Source organism: Trachypithecus francoisi, unplaced genomic scaffold (assembly GCF_009764315.1).
Source record: "Trachypithecus francoisi isolate TF-2019V2 unplaced genomic scaffold, Tfra_2.0 Lachesis_group12, whole genome shotgun sequence".
NCBI lineage: Eukaryota > Metazoa > Chordata > Mammalia > Primates > Cercopithecidae > Trachypithecus > Trachypithecus francoisi.
Window position 1 is genome coordinate 63,447,798 of NW_022681457.1, and position 26,944 is coordinate 63,474,741.

The window sequence follows — 26,944 nt, forward strand, 5'->3', positions numbered from 1 at the left end:
ATATCCCAGAATCAGATCAGTATCTATTCAGCTACATTTTGACTTAATAGTAGTATTATGGCTTAATCTGAAGCCTAATGCTGTGTTAGCTTCAGAGATTAGGATGTTGGGAAACCAATAGTAGTACTTATTAGAGGCATTGCAAGTGGTATTGAGTGTTTAGTGGACCTTCAAATCCAATTCAGTGACATCACATCCAAGTAAGCAAATAGATTGAGCTCCTTGAGAATAGGAACTGGTTTCCCTAGCATCTAGCATAGGACCTGGGACAGGTGGTGCCCAGTAAGTATTTGAAAGAAATGGGATGAAATGCAATGACATACAGCACCTATGTTCGGCTTAAAGCTCTAGTCCCATTACCTATGGGTATTTACATTGGAATGTGTAGTTACTGTAGAATCCCAAAATGAATAATAGAGTAAAAATGTTCTTTCTCAAAGTACTACGTGTTATGAATGAAAAAAATAATAATAATTAGAACATAATTCAGATTTTGCCAGCCAGGCAAAGGCATTTGTGCTGTAATCTGAGGTATACCTTCCTGCACTAAGAAGAACGGGGTTTATGGGAAAACTAGGATTAGGAGCAGACCATTTGAAATCTGTGCATCTTTGTAATTTAAGCACTAATGTAAACCTAATAAAAAATACTAGCGTGCTTAAAGATAAGTTAAAAATTTTAAACAAATAATTCGGTAAATTTAGAACTTTCCCTTTAAAAACAGTAAAGGTAACCAGAAGTGATGGCACTACTCGTGGCTAGGTGTATTTAACTGTTGTTACCTGCAAATGCAAAAACTAAATAACATTTTAGGAAAAACTGGAAATGAACCAATGTGATTTCTGAATGTACTGACATAATTCCCTTATTTACTGATTGCATATGAGCTAATGTATGTGTTGTAGTAGAATAGTTCCGGTAGTTCTTTACCTTTTCTGTGCTTGTCATGCCTTCTTCCTCTCTACTCTTAATGCTCAAGTTTTAACCTTCCAGACTTCTCATTTGTTCTGTAACAGTATCTTCTAGCCATATGTGCCCTTCTAATCTCTCTTGTGGAATTTGTTCTTCACAATACTATAAGAACTCGATTGCATTGAAAACCCCAAATCTTATGAAGCCAGCCTCCATCATTAGAGTATGTTTCTCAAACCCTTGGTGTGTGCAAATCATTCTTATTCTGTGATTTCTGTTTTCATGCTTTTTCAGTTTGCTTCATTTGCCATATGATAGAGTTTTTCTTCACACCATATTTTGGAAAGTATGCTCTTCGTTTTAAATTCTACTATGGGTTATTTCCAAGACCCATAGTAGAATTTAACAAATTCTTTCAAATAAAAAATTTTAAAGCCTTCGCTTAGTATCAACTAACCAAAAAAAAAAATGTGTCAAGTGGCTCCTACTTGACATGATGAGAGATGAAAGTGTAAGTTTAGATACTACTACTGTCTGTTCAGTTTTCCTTTTTCTCTATTCATTTTAATCTCCCAATTTTTGTTAAAATGTTGTGATATACTATTCTTAGTTTGTTACACTTTGTAACTTTGTAGTCTTTTCCAGAATTATTTCTATTCTAGAACCATAGTAAATTGTCATGTACACTTCTGTGTTTAAATGAATTTATTGTCCATTTCCTATCTTTGGATGCCACTTTTTTTGCATTCTTTATTTTGATATACCATAACGTAAGTCTCTGTGATTTGTAGTGGTCTGATTTTTTTTTTTTTTTTTTTTCTGGAAATACAGTGAAAACTTCTGATGAAATTTAGGCCTTCATGTCAAGACATTTCTATTCTGTTGTAACTTTAATTATATTTTCTCTTATTCTTTTGTCTGTCTCAGGGGCAGTAGTTAACTGTTGGATCTTCATAACTATCATCTTTTCTCTAACCTTTTTATTGCTGTACTGCTTTTTCATGACATCTCGTTTATGTTTTCTCAAAATTATTCTCTTCTAGTGATTTGGTTTTAACTGCATTGACTGTTGATGCATTTATTAGTTATGCTGTTTTACTTATCTTGTATAATTTTCTTTCCTTAATTCTGCATGCTACCCTTTCAGTGTTGTTTTGATCATAAGAGTCTATGCTATCTGTTTTTCTTGTGAATGTCGAAGCAGTCCTTTCAGAAAATTTCTTCTATTTTCTGTGATAAATACTAATACTGAATGTATTTCATCCACCTTTTGAAGACTGTGTCCTCTGTCAGAGCAAACCGCTGGTTGTGGAAAAAAACAAAATAAGCAAATGAAGACCGTGTCCTCTTTGATTCTTCTCTTCTTTCCTGCCTTTTTTCTTTATTTTGATATACTTTTTTCTTTCCTTCCATCATTGCCTCCCTCCTTTCCCTCTTTTCTTCCCTTCTTTCCATCTTTCCTGTAAAATTTGTCTTGATTCCCTGATGTTTCTACTCTTTTTCCTTAGTAGGTCCTTTCAGTATCTGCTGCTTGCGAAAACGTGAAAGCAGATTCTCTTTTACTTCACTCTGAATTCACCTGGCTAAGCTCTATTAGGCCTTAGGAAGCTTAATAGAGCTTCTCTAGTTTTGTAGAAGAAGGGCCTTTGACTCTTGCCCCCTCTGCTTCAGGATGATCTCATCTGCTACTTTGGAAGTGTGAGACTTTATTCGTTGTGATGGTTAGGGGTGAGACTGATTTATTTGTAATTAGTCCTTTCTCCTCCTTACCCTTCCTTTTGGATAAAGGTAAAAATATAAAATCCTCCTGCCTGCTAAAGTACTGTTTGGCCACCAGAGAAGGGGAGTTTCAGGTAGGGCGTTCCACATTTTTGTCCTCATCACACCTGTGTCCTTGTCCCCATCTTAGCAAGTTGAAGATGCTAGTCAAAATTTCTCTCAGGGGAGGAGAGGGCAAGGGATACTTACATATGGATTCTGGGCTTGGTCTTTCAGTTTCAGCTAACTCATTCTGTACCTTAATTGTACTGTTTAATAAAATTTCATGGTATAAGTTTGAGAACTTTTCATGATTTTAGGGATATTTTAACTTCCTTTTTGTTTTTTTCCTTTAGTTTTAGGGAAGGATCTTCTGCCAAACTACCTGTGCCACTATCTTTCCTGAAGTCTCATAAGTACTAGAAAGAACTTTTAGAATAAGAGTGTAGGACATTATTTACACTGAAATAATATTCTTTTTTAATTATTTAATTATTTATTTATTTTTGAGTCAGATTGTTGCTCTGTCACCCAGGCTGGAGTGCAGGGTCACCATCTCAGCTCAGCTCACTGCAACCTCTGCCTCTTGAGTTCTGCCAGTCCTCTCACCTCAGCCTCCTGAGCAGCTAGGACTACAGGCGCACGCCAACATGCCCAGCTAATTATTTTTTTATTTTTTAGTAGAGACGGGGTTTCACCATTTTGTTGAGGCTGGTGTCAAACTCCTGACCTCAAGTGATCTGCCCACCTCGGCCTCCCAAAGTGCTGGAATTACAGGCATGAGCCACTGCATCCAACCTGACATTCATCCTTAATCTAGCGCTGCATCAGTGCTGCAAAAAAAAAAAAAAGCATATGCATTAAAAAAGTTAAGGGGGCCGGGCGCGGTGGATCACTTGAGGTCAGGAGTTCTAGACCAGTCTGGCCAACATAGTGAAACCCCATCTCCGCTAAAAAAAAATACAAAAATTAGCTGGGCATGGTGGAACACGCCTATAATCCCAGCTATTCAGGAGGCTGAGGCAGGAGAGTCGCTTGAACCCAAGAGGCAGAGGTTACAGTGAGCCGAGATCGTGCCACTGCACTCCAGCCTGGGCAATAGAATGAGACTCCATCTCAAAAAAAAAAAAAAGAAATGTTAAGGGGTTTACTTCCTTTAGGATACTCTTTAAATGAATAGTATATGATGTTTCATATTCTTTATTTGGAACTTCTCTATGGATGCAGACATTTTCAGAACTCTCCCAGGACAACGAACCTGAAACTTTTGTATTTATAAGAAACTTGGGATTTGGTTATTTTATTTATTTATTTTGAAATAGGGTCTTGCTATGTCGCCTAGGCTGGAGTGCAGGAGCACAGCCACGGTTCAGTGCAGCCTCAATCTCCCAGACTCAAGAGATCCCGTTATACCTCAGCCTCCTTATAGCTGGGACTACAGGCATGCACTACCACACCTGGCTAATTTTTTAAATTTGTTTTTTTATTTTTTGTAGAGACAGGACATCACTATGTTGCTAGGGCTGATCTTGAACTCCTGTGCTCAAGCAGTCCTCCCACCTTGACCTCCCAGAGTGCTAGGATTACAGGCGTGAGCCACTGTGCCAGTCAGAAATTGGCTTAAAATGCAGATTTTTGGACCCTGTCCCCAGCAAAAAGATTCAGTAGAAATCTTTATTTGTAGCCAGCTTACTGTGTTGCAGGTGGTCCCTGGTTTAACTTTGAGTAATGCTATCTTCATTGTTAAAATAATCAGATTTAATTATATGGTAGATATTTTAGGTAACTAGGGTATTTCAGGCTGTCCCGTGGGCCTGAATAGCTGGCAGCTACTTGGCTTGGCTTCTAGAGGACTTACTGCTCAGCAAGGTAAATATTAATGCCTTCATTGCTCTCTGTGTCCCAAAGATCAGTACCCAAACTGAGATTTTGTAGACTGGAAAAATCTTTGTCTCCCCATCCCTCCCCAAGAAAGACATAGGTTGCTAATTTTTATTTTGCTGAATGAGAACATTAAAAATAAATTAACGGTGAGCCAGGCACAATGGCATAGGCCTGTAATCCCAGCACTTTTGAGAGATTGAAGCAGGAAGATCACTTGAGGCCAGGAGTTCAAGACCAGCCTGTGTGTGCAAAATAGCAAAACCTCATCTCTACTAAAAAATAAAAAAAATTAGCTGGGCTTAGTGGCACATACCTGTGGTCCCAGCTACATGGGATGTTAAGATGGAAGGATTGCCTGAGCCCGGGAAACTGAGGCTACAGGAAGCCATGACCATACCACTGCACTCCAGCCTGGGGGACAGAGACGCAGGCTCATCAATAAATAAATAATGAAAGGACATTTTAACACCTCACTACAACCACTAAAGATACAAATAAATAAAAATATAAGAGGAGCACAACCTCATAATACTGATAGTCTTTTATATTGCGTATATTTAACTTCAGGCAAAACCCACTCTATTTTCCTCTTTTAAAAAAATTATTGGCCGGGCGCGGTGGCTCAAGCCTGTAATCCCAGCACTTTGGGAGGCCGAGACGGGCGGATCACGAGGTCAGGAGATCGAGACCATCCTGGCTAACATGGTGAAACCCCGTCTCTACTAAAAAATACAAAAAACTAACCGGGCGAGGTGGCGGGCGCCTGTAGTCCCAGCTACTGGGGAGGCTGAGGCAGGAGAATGGCGTAAACCCGGGAGGCGGAGCTTGCAGTGAGCTGAGATCCGGCCACTGCACTCCAGCCCGGGCTAGAGCGAGACTCCGTCTCAAAAAAAAAAAAATTATTTAGCTATAGATCAATGAATACTTTCTCAAGACATTTCAGAACTACTGCTTAGTACTTGAAATACAACACTTAGAATCTGGGGTACTACCTGAATGTAATGAGTAGTCACACATCTCATATCCTTTGTTTTCTTGCTAGTTCGATCCTTTGGTACAGAAGACAGACCGACAGATCGTCCAATACCACCTCGAGATGAAGTCTTTGAATACATTATATTCCGTGGGAGTGACATTAAAGACCTTACTGTTTGTGAGCCACCAAAACCACAGTGTTCTTTGCCTCAAGACCCAGCTATCGTTCAGGTAACTGATGGTAAATTTGTCTTGGAGTACAGGTAAACTCCACACAGGGTTAGCCTTGGCTTTTTTCTCTCCAGTTGAATGTTCATGTAGCTTATCATTTTCAAGTTACCTGGATACCTGAAATTACTGGATAATGTTCTCATCTAGGTTTTTCTCTAATCATAAATTAGAACTAAGATAAGAAACAGCTGAAGAATTTGTTATAAAATACTTTCTAATGTCAACAACAATTGCAGTAGCTAACCTTGAAGGCTACGCTGTGGAAGTGGTGTACATATAAGACACCCTCTGAGGTTGGTACCATAATTATTCTCACTTTTAACAAGTGAGGAAATTCAGGTAGAGCCACTGTTTGAACAGATCCAGGCAGCCTGCTTTAGAATCTAGAATCCATGCTACCATGCTATTGAGATATGGTTTATATTGCAAACCAGGGCAATAACAGCTACTCTTAGATAAGATTATTAGGCTTAATGGGGAACAAAAAGCAAAATCACATTGTTCTGCATTTGTTATAATATGCAATGTTGGGGTTTTTTTTTTCCTTCCTTTTTTTTTTTGAAACAGAGTCATTGGAGTACAGTGGCGCGAACTCGGCTCACTGCAACCTCCGCCTCCCTGGTTCAAGCGATTCTTCTGCCTCAGCCTCCTGAGTAGCTGGGACTACAGGCACGCACCACCACACCTGGCTAATTCTTGTATTTTTAGTAGAGATGAGGTTTCACCATGTTGGCCAGCCTGGTCTCAAACTTCTGACCTCAGGTGATCCGCCCACCTCAGCCTCCCAAAGTGCTGGGATGATAGACATGAGCCACTGTGCCTGGCCTGCAATGTTATATGATAAGAAAATACAAACATAAATGTATTTTAACATATTTAGGTCAACTCTTAAATCTCCCAATTTAAACTTTTTAATCATCTACCCCTACCCTTGTTAAGTCTTATTTTGGTGAAAGGAAACCTGAAAGAATCGGAGAAAATGTAGATCTCTTTATTTTATTTATTTACTTTTTTTTGAGATAGAGTTTTGCTCTGTTGCCCAGGCTGGAGTGCAGTGGCGCGATCTCGGCTCACTGCAAGCTCTGCCTCCCGGGTTCATGCCATTCTCCTGCCTCAGCCTCCCAAGTAGCTGGGACTACAGGCGCCTGCCACCATGCCCGGCTAATTTTTTGTATTTTTAGTAGAGATGGGGTTTCACCATGTTAGCCAGGATGGTCTCGATCTCCTGACCTCGTGATCCACCCGCCTCAGCCTCCCAAAGTGCTGGGATTATAGGCGTGAGCCACTGTGCCTGGCCAAAAATGTAAATCTCTTTAAATGGAGAAGGAAGAGACACTTCTTTTGTTTTTTTGGAGACAGAGTTTCGCTCTGTCGCCAGGGCTGGAGTGCAGTGGCTGGATCTCAGCTCACTGCAAGCTCCGCCTCCCGGGTTTACGCCATTCTCCTGCCTCAGCCTCCCAAGCAGCTGGGACTGCAGGCGCCCGCCACCTCGCCTGGCTAGTTTTTTGTATTTTTTAGTAGAGACGGGGGTTTCACCGTGTTCGCCAGGATGGTCTCGATCTCCTGACCTCGTGATCCGCCCGTCTCGGCCTCCCAAAGTACTGGGACTACAGGCTTGAGCCACCGCGCCCGGCCGAGACACTTTCTTATTAGAGATAGCTCCCTACACCAAACACTGGTGTTACCTTACTGTCTCTTTTATATGGCTTTCGATAATTCTCCAGGAAACGAGTTATTTGGGTAATCAGTTTTATAGAAGGAGAAAAACTAAGAGAGTGCATATGAAAATGGTGTTGAGTAACTTCTTCCAGTCATCATAAACTTCTACTTGATCTTCTTATTCATTCATTCTGTAGTATTTACAGAGTGTCTGGCATGTGCTTAACACTAGTAGTGAACACAAAGAAAAGGTCATGCCATCAGTGAATGTGTGTCCTGGTAGCCTTTAATATATTTCATGTTTATATTATGAAACAGTTTATAATAAGATAATATATGAAGTACATGTATTAATATATGTTATATATTTTATATGCTTTAGGTTTAAGTTAAAGTTTTTATAAAATGTTCCTCCGCTTAATGTAACTATAAGTAAACATGTAAATGGTTTTATGTGGGATATGTTTGTTTCTGCATCTCTTTCCTGTGAATTTAATAGTAGGCCTCAAATGATTGAAAATAAGTCTGAAATCACATGTGAGATTTATATCAACATCAGACTAAAACCCATTATTACTAAGTGTGATTTTTCTTATTTTTCTTTAAGCAAAGTTACTTAAGTAACTTTCTTTCCTCAATCTATAAAACTCTTAAATGGGGAGTTTAGTGTAGAAAAAAGTATTTGTAAGTTACATTGAGTATAATTGGCACATTATAGACAGATATTGAAATCAGAAGGTCGTTTGGCTATTTTAATGTTAAGTGCATATTGTAATTTGTTTTATATTTAGTAGTTATAATTTAATAGTTTTCTTAAAAGTGTAAAAATCTGGAATTTTTTTTTCATTATATACATGTTGCTTAGAGCTTGGAAAGATAACTCATGATTTTCCTTCAGTCCTCACTAGGCTCATCGACTTCTTCATTCCAGTCCATGGGTTCTTATGGGCCTTTCGGCAGGATGCCCACATACAGTCAGTTCAGTCCAAGTTCCTTAGTTGGGCAGCAGTTTGGTGCTGTTGGTGTTGGTATGTTTTCTTTTTCTTTTATTTTTTTGTTTGTTTTTGTATTCTTTCTTTCTTTGAGTTTATAGAAACTCAACACAAACTTTTAGAAATGTTGTTTGATGTTTCCTTTTGTAACTTTGTTTTATGGCATTCAGAACACATTTTGATGATATCTTAAAACCTTTATTTAATATTCTTAATGATATTAGTGGGTTTTTAAAAGTCAGTTTTCACAAGGTAACATTTTTTTTTACACCTAGGTATATCCAGTATCTACCAAATCTTATTGGTAGTTGGATTTTTTTTTTTTTTTTTAAGACAAAGTCTCACTCTGTCACTCGGGCTGAAGTCCAGTGGCACTATCTTGGCTCACTACAACCTCCGCCTCCTGGGTTTTAGCAATTCTCGTGCCTCAGCCTCACAAATAGCTGGGATTACAGATATGTATCACCACACCTAGCTAATTTTTGTATTTTCAGTAGAGGTGGGGTTTCACCATGTTGACCAGGCTGGTCTTGAACTCCTGACCTCAGGTGAGCCCCTGTGCCTGGCCTGGATTTTAATTAATCAAATTTTTTTTTTTTTTTTGAGGCAGAGTCTCACTCTGTTGCCCAGGCTGGAGTACAGTGGCATGATCTCCACTCACTGCAACCTCCATCTCCCAGGTTTAAGCAGTGCTCCTGCCTCAGCCTCCTGAGTAGCTGGAATTACCGGTGTGCACCGCCACTCCCGGCTAATTTTTTTGTATTTTTAGTAGAGATGGGGTTTCACCATGTTGGCCAAGCTGGTCTCGAACTCCTGACCTCAAGTGATCCACCCACTTCAGCCTCACAAAGTGCTGGGATTACAGGCATGTGCCACCAAGCCTGGCCTAAAACGTTTATTTTAAACATACATAAGACATGCACACATAAAGATACGCATAGCATGATTGAGGGCTTGGTGTTTTGTTTCTGTAACACTGGGTTTGAAACAAAACTAATGAGAATGTATAGCAGGGCTGGGAGAATGACAGGCTTACTTATGGCTGGAGGGTCAAGGGCTATTGAGTGCAAAAGCTGGATGTAATCAGATTAGCTCAGTGTTGTTTTGTTTTTATAGCTGTGCATTTTAGTGTTTAAGTACACCTTTATTCCCACCGTAAAGAACAGCTTTAAAACAAAAACAACTTTAAATCTCAAGCTTTTGCCCCTAATCTTTTAAAATTTCTTTGAAATAATTATATTATCAGTTTACTGTTTCACTGCACCACAAATTTAGTTTCAGATGTATCTTGACACTCATTAATATGCTAACAAGTTTTGTTAAAATTATTAAATTCCTTCCAATGAATATACTTTTTATACAGGTATGACTTAAGCATTTAAATGTTTTACTTATTCACAAAATAAAAAAGAACGGCAAAAAAAGCAAACTAAAACTGAATGAGCTGGGCACAGTGGCTCACGCCTATAATGCCAGCACTTTGGGAGACTGAGGCGGGCAGATCACCTGAAGTAGGGAGTTCGAGACCAGCCTGGCCAACATGGAGAAACCCCATCTCTACTAAAAATACAGAATTAGCCGGACGTGGTGGTGCATGCCTGTAATCCCAGCTACTCGGGAGGCTGAGGTAGGAGAATCGCTTGAAACCCGGGAGGCAGAGGTTGCAATGGGCAGAGATCGTGCCATTGCACTCTAGTCTGGGCCACAACAGCGAAACTCCGTCTAAAAAAAAAATAGATAAAACTGAATGAATATGAACAGAAACCACAGATGCTATTACATATTAAATTGATAATCACACAGAGGAAAAAATAATTCAGATAACTTTTACACGCTTAGTAGGATATATTCTAACAACAAATAGAACTATTTAGAAAACTTGACTTTGATTTGTATTATTGGTGTTTTTGGTTTTTGGTTTTTGTTTTTTTGGTTTTTTTGGTTTTTTTTTTTTTTTTTTTTTTTTTTTGGAGATAACGTCTGGCTCACACCCAGGCTGGAGTGTAGTGGCACAATCCCAGCTCACTACAACCTCTGCCTCCCAGGTCCAAGCCATCCTCCCACCTCAACCTCCCAAGTATCTGAGGTTATAGGCGTGCACCACCACTCCCAGCTAGATTTCTTTTTTTTTTTTTTGTATTTTTTGTAGAGACGGGGTTTCCCCTTGTTGTCCAGGCTGGTCTCAAACTTGTGATATCAAGTGATCTGCCCACCTCGGGCTCTAAAAGTGCTGGGATTACAGGTGTGAACCACTGCACCCAGCCAGGTGTTAATTCTTAAACTGTTTTGTATGTATTATAGGATAGGGCAAATGAATAAAATATTTATATTGGGAAATAGTGTTTTTACCATGGAGAAGGGAGATATAAATATGGAATGGGAAAGGTGAGAAAGAACCCTGTGATGCTGAATGTAAATAGATGGTATGAGTATGGACCCATTTTTTAAAAACTGGTTATTTCCTAGCTCTGTTCATAGAAAGGACCTAGAAACAATGGAAACCCAGTAGCAAAGAACATATGTAGACTCAGTTTCTAAATACCACTCCCCACTAAAAGGAACCAGGGCCCATTGAAAAACAAAGGAGAAGACCTACTTTTTTCAAATAAAGATGTCTGCTAATAAGTAGAAGGAGTGGTAGATAAAGAAAATTGCCATTTTCTAATCTCAGTATAATAGTTAGCAAGGATTATCATTAGATGTTGAAGTCATTGGGTGAAAGGTGTTAGGACAGGATATTAAGATGGTCTTAAAGTATCATCCCACAGTTTACAAAGGGGGGAAATGTACCCTTGTAACACAGACGTCTGGTGGTTACCAACTTCGTCAAGTGCTCAAGTTTAGCATTGCCATAAACAATTATGTGTCTCCTGTTGCGATTATTGGGGTGGGGGGCAAAGCATAATATCACTTTTGTGGGGTTCTTGCTGAATATGCAGAATCTAATTTTGAAGAAATGGGTATATATATCCAGAAGGTGAGTTGTTTTGCAAGACAGTTATCCACACTCTTCAAAAGATTCAATATTACAAAGAATGGAGAGAGGCAGCAGAACTGTTTTAGGCTGGCAAAGACTGAAGAGACATAACATCCAAATGTAATATGGAATCGAATCCTGGGCTTTTAAAAAGTTGGCGTGTTTGTTTCCTGCAGGGGAGAAAAAGAAAACTTAAAGAAAAGGTTGGTGGGGCCGGGCGCGGTGGCTCAAGCCTGTAATCCCAGCACTTTGGGAGGCCGAGACGGGCGGATCATGAGGTCAGGAGATCGAGACCATCCTGGCTAACACAATGAAACCCCCTCTCTACTAAAAATACAAAAACTAGCCGGGCGAGGTGGCGGGCACCTGTAGTCCCAGCTACTCGAGAGGCTGAGGCAGGAGAATGGCGTAAACCCGGGAGGCGGAGCTTGCAGTGAGCTGAGATCCGGCCACTGCACTCCAGTCCGGGCGACAGAGCGAGACTCCACCTCAAAAAAAAAAAAAAAAGAAAAGAAAAGGTTGGTGTGAAGAACATTTTAGGGACTGCTAAGGAACTTTTGAATATGGACTAATTGTTGGATGTTGTTATTACTGTTCATTTTCTGGTTAATCATATGGGAGAGTGTTTTTGTTTGGGGGAGGTGGTTTTGAAGTATTTAAAAGTAAAGAACCAAATTGATTTTAGCCTCTCTAAACAAAAGAAAAATGTGCATATGAAGGTATAAAGATGGAGAAGCAGAGTGGGTTTGGTTAGAAGTTAGCAGTTGATGAATCTAGGTGAAGAATATATTGATATTCTGTGTACTCCTTCAATTTTAACATAAGTTTGACATTTTTCAGAATTAAAAATTAATTCCTTTTAGGCTTATTTTAGGTGAAATAGTGTAACTTTGGTCCATAAATTTCCAAATCCAGTAGTAAGATCAATGGTACTCATGTTAAATCAAGATATACTGTATGTTAACTATAACTTAGAATCCTTTCCTGGGGATTCAAATAAGGAATGATTGCAAATTGTATTATCCTTTTTGAGGCTCCTTTGACTAAATTAAATAGTTAACTGACTTTGAGATCATCATTGTACTTCTTATGTTACCATGAAGTTGATGTAACTAATTATGTTCAAAAATTTGAGCAGGATCAAGCACATAGTATCTATATCGTAACTGCTGTTTCTGCCATTCTTCAAAGTTTACTCGCTAGTCAAGAGTATTTTGTGGTTGTGAAATGCCTTTTATAAATATTTTAATCTAATTTGAATATTATTGTGGGTTGTTGTTTTATTATTTGGGTGTCACAAAAGTAGAAGATTTTACTGGTATTTTCCATGTCAGAATAATTTGTGCAGGGTCAGATTATTTTTGATTAATTGATTTCCATATTGGTTAGGATAATTTGTGGAGTGGCTAATTAGAAAACTAAGTGTTACAAGTTACCAAACGAGGAAGAGGAAAGCTGTGGCATGGTCAAGGTGACAGATGTTTTTCAGAAAAGGGATTAACTCAAATTTAGCTTGGTTTTTGAAACGACATCTTTTCTTTTTTTTTTTTTTTTTTTTTGAGGCGGAGTCTCGCTCTGTCGCCCGAACTGGAGTGCAGTGGCCGGATCTCAGCTCACTGCAAGCTCCGCCTCCCGGGTTTACGCCATTCTCCTGCCTCAGCCTCCCCAGTAGCTGGGACTACAGGCGCCCGCCACCTCGCCTGGCTAGTTTTCTGTATTTTTAGTAGAGACAGGGTTTCACCGTGTTAGCCAGGATGGTCTCGATCTCCTGACCTCGTGATCCACCCGTCTCGGCCTCCCAAAGTGCTGGGATTACAGGCTTGAGCCACCGCGCCCGGCCGAGACGACATCTTGCTCTGTCTCCCAGGCTAGAGTGCAGTGGTGTGATCTCGGCTCACTGCAACCTCCTCCTCCCGGATTCAAGCGACTCTCCTGCCTCAGCCTCCTGAGTAGCTGGGATTACAGGCATGCACCACCACACCTGGCTAATTTTTGTATTCTCTTTTTTTTTTTTTTTTTTTTTTGAGACGGAGTCTCGCTCTGTCGCCCGGGCTGGAGTGCAGTGGCCGGTTCTCAGCTCACTGCAAGCTCCGCCTCCCGGGTTTATGCCATTCTCCTGCCTCAGCCTCCGAGTAGCTGGGACTACAGGCGCCCGCCACCTCGCCCGGCTAGTTTTTTGTATTTTTTAGTAGAGACAGGATTTCACCGTGTTAGCCAGAATGGTCTCGATCTCCTGACCTCGTGATCCACCCGTCTCGGCCTCCCAAAGTGCTGGGATTACAGGCTTGAGCCACCGCGCCCGGCCAATTTTTGTATTCTCAGTAGAGACAGGGTTTCACCTTGTTGGTCAGGCTGGTCTCAAACTCCTGACCTCATGATCCACCCGCCTCAGCCTCCCAAAGTGCCAGGGTTACAGGTGTGGGTCACCGTGCCCTGCCAAATTTAGCTTTTGTTGGCACAAAGTAGACCAGATTTTAAGCTAGGCCTCTTTTCATTTTTGGTTCCTAGTATTCTGATTTTAAAAGGAAATTTAAATGAATCTGGATCACACTAATTGCTATTTGATGAGAAAATTTTATATGTTTACATTTTCATGTGTTATTACTATTGCTTTTTATTTTTATTTATTTTTTGAGACAGGGTCTTGGTCTGTCACCCAGGCTGGAGTACAGTGGCACAACCATGGCTCACTGCAGCCTAGACCTCCTGGGCTCAAGCAGTCCTCCCACCTCAACCTCTCTGGTAGCTGGGACTACAGGCATATGCCATCATGCCTGGCTAATTTTTGTATTTTTTGTAAAGACAGCGTCTCAGCATGTTATCCAGGCTATGCCTGCCTCCGCCTCCCAAAGTGTTGGGAACCACCATGCCCACCCTTATTATTGCTTTTTAATAAGTTTTTTTTTTTGTTTTTTTGTTTTTTTCATTTGTTTGGTTGGTTGGTTTGGTTTTTGTTTTGTTTTGTTTTTGAGACTCTGTCGCCCAGGCTGGAGTACAAACACCTTAGCACTTTGGGAGGCCATGGTGGGAGGATTGCTTGAGCTCAGGAGTTGGAGACCAGCCTGGGGGCAACGTGGCTAAACCCGATCTCTACAAAAAAAAAAAAAAATTAGGCAAGCATGGTGGCACACTCCTGTAATCCCAGCTCCTCCAGAGGCTGAGGTGAGAGGATTGCTTGAACCTGAGAGGTAGAGGTTGCAGTGAGCCAAGAGCGCACCACTGCACTCCAGCTTGGGAAACAGAGCCAGACTGTGTCTCAAAAAAAAAAAAAAGAATCACCTTGCTTATAGTGAAAAACATATAAATTAAATCTACACTAAGACACGATTTCTCACTATCAGTTTGGCAAAAACTCAAAAGCTTCATTATATACATACTCTTTTGGCAAGTCTATGAAGAATATATACTCTCATACATTGAGAAGAATAATATACTAGGTGGAAATAAAGCACCTTTCTTAAAGCTGATGCAAAAATAACTCATGTATAAGAGATTAGATCATTACTGGCCTTAATTTCTGAACTCTCGGAAAAATTAAACATCTCACAATAAATGAAGCATCAGAACAGTATTTCCCTATGTTACCACTGCACAGTAGCAAGAGCTTACTGCTGCAGTTAGAAACAGGATTCATAGAAACAGTGAAAGCTATAGATTGACCAACTATCTAAAATAATTCTATAGCAAGGATTAAAATGAAGAAACGTGGAGCAATTAGATATTTTTTTCTGTTATATTTACTCCAGTTGATAAGGTCAGCTGGTTGTTCTCAAATAATTGAGACAGGTTGACTAGCATGTCATGGCATGCTGTTTAAGTCTCATAATCTTATGTGCCAGATGGAGGAATATTGGCTGAAAAGACCATCATTAGGTACATTTTAGTTGATTAAATACCCAAACCATATTGGAGGATGGTTCTCTTAGGGCTCCAGTGTTTTGTATAGACTAATTTTTAATCACCAAGTGATGAAGCTTGAAGAGATGCTTATGAACTTTACAGTTAGCATAAAGTCAGGGGGTGTTTCAGCCATTATGGATGTTAAACTAAGGATTGTTAAAGATCAGACCAGGCACAGTGGCTCACGCCTGTAATCCCAACACTTTGGGAGGCTGAGACGGGTGAATCATTTGAGGTCAGGAGTTCAAGAGCAGCCTGGCCAACACGGTGAAACCCTGTCTCTACTAAAAATACAAAAAAATGATCTGGGCATGATGGCATGCACCTGTAATCCCAGCTACTCAGGAGGCTGAGTCCGGACAATCCCTGGAACCCAGGAAGCAAAGGTTGCAGTGAATCAAGATCATGCCACTGCACTCCAGCCTGAGCGACAGAGCGAGACCCTGCCTCAAAAAAAAAAAAAAAAAAAAAAAAGATTGTTAAAGATCTACTTTGGTAAAACATTGACGGGATTAAACATTCCAATTAAAAGGCAGAGAGTGTCAGACTGAATTAAAAAAAAAAGACAAGGCCCAACTATATTATGTTTATAAGAAATGCACTGAAAGTGAAAGAATAGAAAAAGGTATACCTTGCAAACACCAATAACAAGAAAACACACATTAATATCAGACAAAGGAGCTTAAGGATCAGGATTACTTCCGGAGATAAAGTGGGGGTGGGGGGTGGTTCTTCATAAAGGTAAGGATCAATTCATCAGGAAGCTACAACAGTCCTAAATGTGTAACTTTATAAAACAGTGTACCCAACAATTGCAGAATATTGTTTTGATCTATATTGCTCAACAATATAGATCAAATACTGGACCGTAAAATAAGTCACACTAATTTCCAAAAGGAATAAAATCATACATGGTATACATGGTATATTCTTAAATCACAAAATAAACTTGAAATTAATAAAGGTAACTTGAAAAATCCTCAGATAATTTGATATCAAGTAAACTTGTTAATCACTAATAGATCAAAAGAGAATTTAAAGGGAAATTAGAGAATATTTTTAATCTAGGCTAGATGTGATAGCATACACCTGTAATCCCAGCATTTTGGGTGGCCAAGGTGGGAGGATCACTTGAGGCCAGGAGTTCAAGACCAGCATGGGGAACATAGGGAGACCTTGTCACTACAAAAAAAAATTTTCATTAGCTGGGTGTGGTTGTACATACCTGTAGTCCTAGCACTCAGGAGGCTGAGGAGAGAGACTTGCTTGAGCCCAGGAATTCAAGACTGCAGTGAGCTGTGATGCTGCAGTGAGCTGTGATTCTGCCATTGCACTCCAGAAAAGGCGACAGAGCTAGACCTTGTCTCTAAAAAAAAATAATAAATTTTAAAAATAATGTATTTTTAATTTAATGACCAGAAAGTTTGTAGGTGTAGCTAAAACTGTGTTTAGGAAAACTTTCATAGCACGGTGGCTCATGCCCATGATCCCAGCACTTTGGGAGGCTGAGGTGGGCGGGTCGCTTGAGGTCAGGAGTTCGAGACCAGCCTGGCCAGTGTGGTAAAAACCCGTCTCTACCAAAAATACAAAAATTACTCAGGCGTGTTGGCATGCACCTGTAGTCCCAGCTTCTTGGGAGGCGGAGGCAGGAGAACTGGTTGAGCTGGGGAGGAAGAGGTTGCAGTGAGCCCAGATGGCGTCACTGCACTCCAGCCTGGGTGACAGAGCAAGACTGTCTCAAATAAAAAGAAAAAGAAAATAAGAATTTTAAAAATCAGTGCTCTAAGCTACCAGTTTAAGAAACTAGGAAAGGGCCAGGTGTGGTGTCTCCCGCCTGTAATCCTAGCACTTTGGGAGGTCAAGGCGGGCGGATTACCTGAGGTCAGGAGTTTGAGACCAGCCTGACCAACATTGTGAAACCTCATCTCTACAAAAATACAAAAATTAGCCAGGTATGATGGCAGGTGCCTGTAATCCCAGCTACTCAGGAGGCTGAGGCGGGAGAATCGCTTGAACCCGGAGGCGGAGGTTGCAGTGAGCCGAGATCGCACCATTGAACTCCAGCCTGGACGACAGAGCAAGACTCCATCTCACAAAAAAAAAAAAAAAGCTAGAAAAAATGGTTAGCTGGGCATGGTGGTGAATGCCTGTAGTCCCAACTACTTGGGAGACTGAGGTGGGAGGATTCCTTGAGCCCAGCAGTTAAAGGCTGCAGTGAACTGTGATGGTGCCACTGCATTCTAGCCTGGGTGACAGAGTGAGACCATGTCTCTAAAAACAGTTGGTGAGGACGTCAGGGGACAGCTAGGAAAAAAATGAAAGAAAATTATTCCAAAAGTAGTAGAGGGGGAAGAAAATAAAAAGATAAGAGCAGAAATCAATGAAATAGATTATGTATCAGCAAAGACGAGTTTCTTTTGGGTGGGTTTATTTATTTATTTATTTATTTAGTAAGATTGATAAGCCCCTAACAAAACTGATTAAGGAAAGAAAGAAGAACCAAGCAAGTTGCCAATACCAGGAATGAAAGAGTAGACATCAGTATAGACCTTAAAAGAATAATATGGGAATATATGAATTGCTTTATGTCAACAAATGTGATAGTTTGAATGAAGTGGACAAATTTCTTGAAAAATAATAAACCAACACAAGAGGAAATCTCAGTTATCTCTGTATCTTAATGAAATTGAAACAGTAATTTCAAATCGCCCAGAAAGAAAATTCTAGACTGTTTACTGTTACTTTCTACCAAACATTTAGGGAAGAAATAATTTTTACTAATCTTACACAAACTCAGACAGCTATGCACCATGATACATGCCTATAGTCCCAGTAACTCGGGAGGCTGAGGTGGGAGGATCTCTTGAGCCTGGGAGTTCAAGGCTGCAGTGAGCCATGATTGTGCCACTGCACTCCAGCCAAGGCAACAGAGCAAAAACTGTGTCTCTTAAAAAGGAAAAAAAAAGGCTGGGTACGGTAGCTCACACCTGTATTCCTAGCACTTTAGGAGGCCGAGGTGGGCGGATCGTGAGGTCAGGAGATGGAGACCCGCCCGGCCAACATGGAGAAACCCTGCCTCTACTAAAATACAAAAAAAAAAAAAATGAGTTGGACATGGTGGCGTGCCCCTGTAGTCCCAGCTACTTGGGAGGCTGAGGCAGGAGAATCACTTGAGCCAAGGAGGTGGAGGTTACAGTGAGCCAAGATCGCGCCACTGCACTCCAGCCTGGCGACAGAGCAAGACTCCATCTCAAAAAGAGAAAAAGAAAGTTGAGAGAATAGAGGAAGAGGAAATATTTGCTGACCCTATAACCAAAGCCAAATAACTGAAATCCCAACTATAACTAGATTGTTATAAGAAAATTATAGATCACTGTCTCCCATGAACATAAATGTAAGAATGTTCATTAGAAGTAGAAGCCAGGGCCGGGCGCGGTGGCTCAAGCCTGTAATCCCAGCACTTTGGGAGGCCGAGACGGGCGGATCATGAGGTCAGGAGATCGAGACCATCCTGGCTAACACGGTGAAACCCTGTCTCTACTAAAAAATACAAAAAAACTAGCCGGGCGAGGTGGCGGGCGCCTGTAGTCCCAGCTACTCGGGAGGCTGAGGCAGGAGAATGGCGTAAACCCGGGAGGCGGAGCTTGCAGTAAGCTGAGATCCGGCCACTGCACTCCAGCCTGGGTGACAGAGCAAGACTCCGTCTCAAAAAAAAAAAAAAAAAAAGTAGAAGCCAGCACTTCAGAAGAAGGATTGTATATAATGACAAAGATTTATCTCAGGACTGCAAAGCTGCAACATTTGAAAATCAGTTGTAACTTACCACATTAACAGACCAGGAATAAAGAATAGAGAATCCAGAAATAGACCCACTCAAATACTTAAAACAGAGTAACAAGACAGTTCAATGGAGAGAAAAGACATTGTTATAATAAGGGGTGTTGCAGCAGCTGGTTATCTGTGGAAAAAATAAAACTTGACCCCTGGCTTAAACTGTGAATTAAAAATAATTTGGAATAGATTATAGACATAAATTGGTAGTAGAATTGGAGTAGAGGGAGGGGTATGTGTCATGATCAGGAACTCACAGAAGAGATTTGCTCTAACCATTGAATGCGTAATCCAGAGGACAAGCAATGGCAGGCCAAGCCAGGTGAGGAAACACAGAGCAGCATGGAGATGGAAACATACATCTCAAAGTGGCTGATGTCTTGGTCATCGCCCAAGAATACTAGAAATAACTGTATGGGTTCTACTCCCTACAGAATTCTTGAAAGCACCAGTCCCTACATTTCTGGGATATTATGGGTAGTTGTGTTAGGCTTCTCCTGAGCTTACTGGAGCTCTAGCCAGACTGAATTTCACCTTCAAGGGAGTCCCAGTAGCTCCCCTTGTCTAAGATACTAAGATACTGTGCTGTTTTCTGAAGCCACTTTTTCTTTTTTTTTTTTTTTTTTTTTTTGGAGATGGAGTCTCACTCTGTTGCCCAGGCTAGAGCGCAGTGGCCCAATCTTGGCTCACTGCAACCTCCACCTCCCAGGTTCAAGCAATCCTCCTGCCTTCCCGAGTGCTGGGACTACAGGCGTGCACCACCACGCCTGGCTAATTTTTGAATTTTTGTAGAGACGAGGTTTCACCATATTGGTCAGGCCGGTCTTGAACTCTTTACCTCGTGATCTGCCCACCTCGGCCTCCCAAAGTGCTGGGATTACGGGTGTGAGCCGCTGCACCTGGCCCTGAAGCCACATTTTAAGAGGGATAAGAACAAATAGAATTCATTAAATTAGGAGTCCAAGAAAGGAAGGGGAGAGTGTTATAAAGACCATGTGAAGTGAGTAATGGTTGAAGGAACTGGAGTTGACTAGCTTGAAAATGAGCAGATTGCAAGGGGTGTGATTGTAATCTTCATGTGTTTTAAGAGCAGAAGGATAGGGCCGGACGCGGTGGCTCAAGCCTGTAATCCCAGCACTTTGGGAGGCCAAGACGGGCGGATCACGAGGTCAGGAGATGGAGACCATCCTGGCTAACATGGTGAAACCCTGTCTCTACTAAAAAAATACAAAAAACTAGCTGGGCGCGGTGGCGGGCGCCTGTAGTCCCAGCTACTGGGGAGGCTGAGGCAGGAGAATGGCTGAACCCGGGAGGCGGAGCTTGCAGTGAGCTGAGATCCGGCCACTGCACTCCAGCCTGGGCGACAGAGCGAGACTCTGTCTCAAAAAAAAGAGCAGAAGGATAAACTTCTGCTGTGGGCTGGACTGGTGAAAGTATAGAAAATGATGAGAGAAGAGGTAGGTTTTATTAACTGAAGTAAACAGTTTGAACTTTCATCTTGAGGGGAAGCCGTCAGAAGGTCTAAAGCACGATAGTAGTGTGATTACATTTATAGTTTGTAAAAAATCACTCTGACTACCATCTTTAGGTTGGATTTAGAGGTTGTGGAGCGGGGAGGTGCTGTTGAAATATAGTGAAAACCTGCACAGATGAAATACTAAGGAGAGAGCGCAGTATATCAAAAGTGAATGATCCCTAAGTACTGTAGAAACTTAGAGAAGAAATTTGATATAACCTAGTATGGCAGAGAATTGGGCCCTTTCTAGGGACTTTGTTACTCATACTGCCAGAACTTTTTGCAGCTGCTTTAGGCAGAATGCAGCCTCACAGTCCCATCTTAAGGGGAAGCTTTGAAACCAGAGTCTATTGCCTTGGAAATGCTGAAAAAGCGCCTCATAAACCTGTCTGCTAATTTGGCTATTTGTCCAGATACTTAATATTAGAATCATTGAACCTTAATGTTGGTGTTGAATGTACCATTTCTGCTACTTCTCTAGCTGATATGGGTCCTTGCTGTCCCATCTGCGTAACTGCCTGGGACAGTACTCTATGTGTTATAAACCATCGCTTGCATCCAAGGATAGTGGACAGTATATTGGCTCCCCCACCCCGCCCCCCATATTGCCATAGAATTCCCAAACTATTCAGTATACTTCAATTTCCAAGATTATTAATTTGTACAGATTTTGGGGGGAGAAATAGATAATTACCATCATTAAAATGCTACATTACTTTATATCATTGAAAAATGTAAAACATTTTTTAAAATTTTTTTATCATTTAACAAAATCTCTTTAAGCTGGAAACTCTTTGACGTCCTTTGGAACAGAAACATCAAACAGTGGTACCTTACCCCAAAGTAGTGCGGTTGGTTCTGCCTTTACACAGGATACAAGATCTCTAAAAACACAGTTATCTCAAGGTAAGCTATCTCATCCTAAAGTATTTCCATTCTAAACTTCTATAGTGGTTTTTGTCTTTTTCTGAATGTAAGAGCTTTTGCAGCTTGTAAATTATGTGTATAATTTCTATTTGGTTCTTTTAAAAGTTTTCTCCAAATTGGTGTATTGCAATGAATATATTATTGAATGACTCTCACTATTTAGACTTATTACAGTTCTTAGATCATGAAACTAAAAAGTTGAGCATTCTCTAAGTTGGACTTTTTTTTTCAAAGAAATTATGTAACTTGTATGTAACACTTAAATATATCACATTAGGCTCAGACTCACCATTAAAGTTGAGCTATCCAAGATGAATTAGAAATATCATCTGAAAAAAACTGTGTATTATGCTGTTACATTTTCCCTAACATCCCCACAGGATGGAGAGTAGTAGTTCTCAATGCAGGCCACCCACAACTGAATCATCTGGGTTGCTTCTTAAAAATTTAAATCCTGAGACTTATACATCAGAATACCTGGAGCCTGAGGATTTGTATTTTAATAAGTTTCTTAAAGGATTGTTTTATTTATTAAAATTCTGCTTTTCAACCAGCCAGTCTCATAATTTTAAATGGTTATCCATACCTTTTATTCTTTGTTTTCTTTCTTTCTTTTTTCTTAATCTTTTTCTTTCTTTTATTTACTTATTAGAGTTGAGATCTCCCTATATTGCCCAGGCTGGTCTCAAACTCCTGGGCTCAAGCGATCCATTTGCCTTGGCCTCCTCAAAGTGTTGGGATTACAGGCATAAGCTATTGGGCCTGGCCTTTTTTTTTTTTTTTTAAGAGATGGGTCTCACTATGCTGCCCAGACTGAAATGCAGTGGCTATTCACAGGTGTGATCATAGCACACTTCAGCCTTGGACACCTGTCCCCAAACAAGCCTCCCGCCTTAGCTTCCCCAGTAGCTGGAGCTACAGCCTTGTGCCACCATGCTCGGCTTTTGCTTATCTATTTGTATCCACTTCTGATATGGGTATTTTTTGGCTCATTGCTTTATGTGAATGGGTTTTGTTTTGCTTTGTTTTTTTTTTAGTAAAGCAATGTTAAGTCATTTCAGAAAGACTTATAATCACAAAACAGTATTTTAAAAAGCTATTGGCCGGGCGCGGTGGCTCAAGCCTGTAATCCCAGCACTTTGGGAGGCCAAGGTGGGCGGATCACAAGGTCAGGAGATCGAGACCATCCTGGCTAACACGGTGAAACCCCGTCTCTACTAAAAAATACAAAAAACTAGCCGGGTGAGGTGGCGGGCGCCTGTAGTCCCAGCTACTCGGGAGGGTGAGGCAGGAGAATGGCGTGAACCTGGGAGGCAGAGCTTGCAGTGAGCTGAGATCTGGCCAGTGCACACTCCAGCTTGGGTGACAGAGCGAGACTCCGTCTCAAAAAAAATAAAATAAAAATAAAAAAATAAAAATAAAAAGCTATTAAGGGTGAAAATTCAGTGCTAAACATAATCTTATGTATTTCACTTAAGATATTTTGAAATAGTTCTTTTTTTTTTTTTTTTTTTTTTTTTTTTTTTTTTTTTTTTTTTTTGAGACGGAGTCTCGCTCTGTCGCCCAGGCTGGAGTGCAGTGGCCGGATCTCAGCAGCTCACTGCAAGCTCCGCCTCCCGGGTTTACGCCATTCTCTCGCCTCAGCCTCCCGAGTAGCTGGGACTACAGGCGCTCGCCACCTCGCCCGGCTAATTTTTTGTATATTTTAGTAGAGACGGGGTTTCACCGTGTTAGCCAGGATGGTCTCGATCTCCTGACCTCGTGATCCGCCCGTCTCGGCCTCCCAAAGTGCTGGGATTACAGGCTTGAGCCACCGCGCCCGGCCTGAAATAGTTCTTACTGTTACTCATATTGATTAGCTTAATTTTTTTCTTTTCTTTCTTTTAAGATGGAGTCTTGCTCTGTCACCCAGACTGGAGTGCAGTGGCACAATCTTGGCTCACTGCAACCTCCACCTCCCAGGTTCAAGCAATTCTCCTGCCTCACCCTCCCAAGTAGCTGGGATTACAGGCACGTGCCACTACACCCAGCTCATTTTTTGTATTTTTGGTAGAGATGTGGTTTCACCATGTTGGCCAGGCTGGTCTCAAACTCCTGACCTCAAGTGATCCACCCCCTTGGCCTCCCAAAGTGCTGGGATTATAGGTGTGAGCCACCATGCCCAGCCTACTTGCTTAATTTTTAAGCATTCTAAAGATTGTTCTTGGGATAGGGTCCTGCTCTGTCTCCCAGACTGGAATGAGGTGGTGTGATCATGGCTCTCTGCAGCCTCCACCTCCTGAGCTCAGTCCATCCTCCTGAGCTCAGGCCATCCTCCCATTTAGCTGAGATCACAAGCAAGCACCACCAGCTAGTTTTGTAGGGATGGGGTTTCACCATGTTGCCAAGGCTGGTCTGGAACTCCTGGGCTTAAGCGATCCACCCACCTCAGCCTCCCAAAATGCTGGGATTATAGGCCATGAGCCACAGTGCCCAGCCTATTCTGGAATTTTTAGTTAAATCAGGAACACATGAAAAAGAAGAAGCATAAATATTGAAATTAGCGTTATTCATGAAGAATGAGAACTAATAAGGAACCTAAAATAGGGAGAGGCAAAATGTAAACTAAATATACAAAAGTCAGTAGTTCTGGCCGGGTATGGTGGCTCATGCTTATAATCCCAGCACTTTGGGAGGCCAAGGCAGGTGGATCACCTGCGGTCAGGGGTTCGAGACTAGCCTGGCCAACCAATATGGTGAAACCCCCATCTCTACTAAAAATACAAATATTAGCAGGGCATGGTGGCATGCACCTGTAATCCCAGCTGCTCAGGAGGCTGAGGTGGGAGAATCACGTGAACTCAGGAGCAGAGGTTACAGTGAGCCAAGATCACACTACTGCACTCCAGCTTGGGCAACAGAGCAAGACTCCATCTCAAAAAAAAAAATTAATAGTCCTAAAGCCTAATCCATTGATTATGTAATAAGGAGAAAAGATTACAGTAATGCAAAATAGAAATTGTATACAAAATATATAATAAGAAATAAGTTGGTCACACTAAGAAATATGACCAACTTCTATGATAGTGTAAGAGAGGGACTTAAAAGTCACCTATAGGCCGGGTGCGGTGGCTTGCGCCTATAATCTCAGCACTTTGGGAGGCCAAGGCGGGCGGATCACGAGGTCAGGAGGTCGAGACCATCCTGGCTAACACAGTGAAACCCCGTCTCTACTAAAAATACAAAAAATTAGCCGTGGTGGCGGGCGCCTGTAGTCCCAGCTACTCGGGAGACTGAGGCAGGAGAATGGCGTGAACCTGGGAGGTGGAGCTTGCAGAGAGCCAAGATCATGCCACTGCACTCCAGTCTCTGGGCAACAGAACGAGACTCCATCTCAAAAAAAAAAAAAAGTCACATAATGGAAGAAACATCTTATTCCTAGATAAAAGAACAAGAACGGTACCAGCACTTAGGGAGGCAGAGCCAGGATGATCACCTGAGTCCAGGAGTTTGAGATCAGCTTGAGCAACGTAGCGAAACATCATCTCTACCAAAAAATTTTAAAAATAAGCAGAGTATGATGGTGGATACCTGTAGTCCTAGCTACTCAAGAGGCTGAGGCAGGAGGATCACTTGAGCCCAGGAGGCTGAGGCTGCAGTGAGCTCTAACTGCACCACCTCACTCCACCCTGGGTGACAGAAACGAGACCCTGTCTCCCAAAAAAAAGAAAAGATTCAGTATTGAGAAGACTTTACTTCTCATAGTTATCAAATTTATTACAAATTAATTAAAAATCAATGCAAATAGAATAGTAGGAGAACTTACTAAAACAGATTAGCTTTAAAATAAACATGGAAGTGTGGCTGGATATATTTGAAAAATAAAAGTAATGGGCTTACTGACACAATAATAAAATGTAGCAATGCAGTAAAAAAAAAATAAGAGATGAATAGAATGCAATAGGCAGTCAGAAACAGATCCAAGTATAAATACAAATTTATCCTGGGTGCAGTGGTTCATACCTAAAACCCCACCATTTTGCAAGATCAAGATAGAAGCTAGGAATTTGAGACTAGCCTGGGCAACATAGCAAGACCCTGTCTCTCTAAAAATAAAAAATTAACTGGGTGTGATGGTGTGCGCCTATCAGCTAATCGAGAGGCGGAAGCTAGAGGATTGCTTGAGCCCAGGAGATCAAGGTGGCAGCAAGCTGTGATTGCAGCACTGCACACTAGCCTAAGCAACAGAGCAAGACTTCATCTTAAAAGAATTTAATAGATGATAAAGGTATTATTTTAAATTAGTGTAGACAAGACTGTCTGTTCCAATTAATAACGTTGCCTGATCATTTGGAGAAAGTCACTCTAGATTCTTTCCTTCATACTGAGCACCAAAAAATATATAAATTTTAAATAGATTAAAATGTTAAAAACTTTGAAGTATGTGTTTATTAAAAGAAAGAGGGGCCGGGTGTGATGGCTCAAGCCTGTAATCCCAGCACTTTGGGAGGCCGAGACGGGCGGATCACGAGGTCAGGAGATCGAGACCATCCTGGCTAACATGGTGAAACCTCGTCTCTACTAAAAAAAATTTAAAAAACTAGCCGGGTGAGGTGGCGGCGCCTGTAGTCCCAGCTACTCGGGAGGCTGAGGCAGGAGAATGGCATAAACCCGGGAGGCGGAGCTTGCAGTGAGCTGAGATCTGGCCACTGCACTCCAGCCTGGGCGACAGAGTGAGACTCCCTCTCAAAAAAAAAAAAAAAAGAAAGAAGTGTATTTACATAAAGCTATGACAAAGTCCTAGGAGTTTGCATTTAAGTTTTATCAGCTAAAATTGCTGAATTTCACAAAATTAAATACCTTGAATTTTCTTTTAAGTGTAATAAGATTGTGAAGATAGCTCAAGGGAGTGGGCCTTTATTATGCAGAAATCACTTCTGGATTTATTCCTAATAATGTGTCCAGTATCACAGTATCACCTGTATTTCCCTGTTTATAACAAAACTGGCATCATGATAATTATTAGGCCTTAATAGTAAAAAGGCTTTTTAAGTACACAAGAAATGTTTCTGGCCGGGCACGGTGGCTCAAGCCTGTAATCCCAGCACTTTGGGAGGCCGAGGCGGGTGGATCACAAGGTCAGGAGATCGAGACCATCCTGGCTAACATGGTGAAACCCCGTCTCTACTAAAAAATACAAAAAACTAGCCGGGTGAGGTGGCGGGCGCCTGTAGTCCCAGCTACTCGGGAGGCTGAGGCAGGAGAATGGCGTGAACCCAGGAGACAGAGCTTGCAGTGAGCTGAGATCTGGCCAGTGCACTCCAGCTTGGGTGACAGAGCGAGACTCCGTCTCAAAAAAAAAAAAAAAAGAAATGTTTCTGTACTTGCTCTGATTGCCCCATT

At 41.3% G+C, this 26,944-nt stretch overlaps 1 protein-coding gene across 6 annotated transcripts in view; it reads left to right on the forward strand.

Annotated features, from left to right (window-relative positions):
* The window catches only part of LSM14A (LSM14A mRNA processing body assembly factor), a 66,068-nt gene that overhangs the window by 22,100 nt on the left and 17,024 nt on the right, over nucleotides 1-26,944 (forward strand). For all 6 annotated transcript variants that reach the window (XM_033225645.1, XM_033225642.1, XM_033225646.1 and 3 more), the window contains exons 2-4: nucleotides 5,597-5,760; nucleotides 8,318-8,447; nucleotides 21,419-21,541. In XM_033225645.1, the coding sequence (XP_033081536.1) occupies nucleotides 5,597-5,760; nucleotides 8,318-8,447; nucleotides 21,419-21,541 (417 nt within the window). The remainder of the gene's footprint in view (nucleotides 1-5,596; nucleotides 5,761-8,317; nucleotides 8,448-21,418; nucleotides 21,542-26,944) is intronic.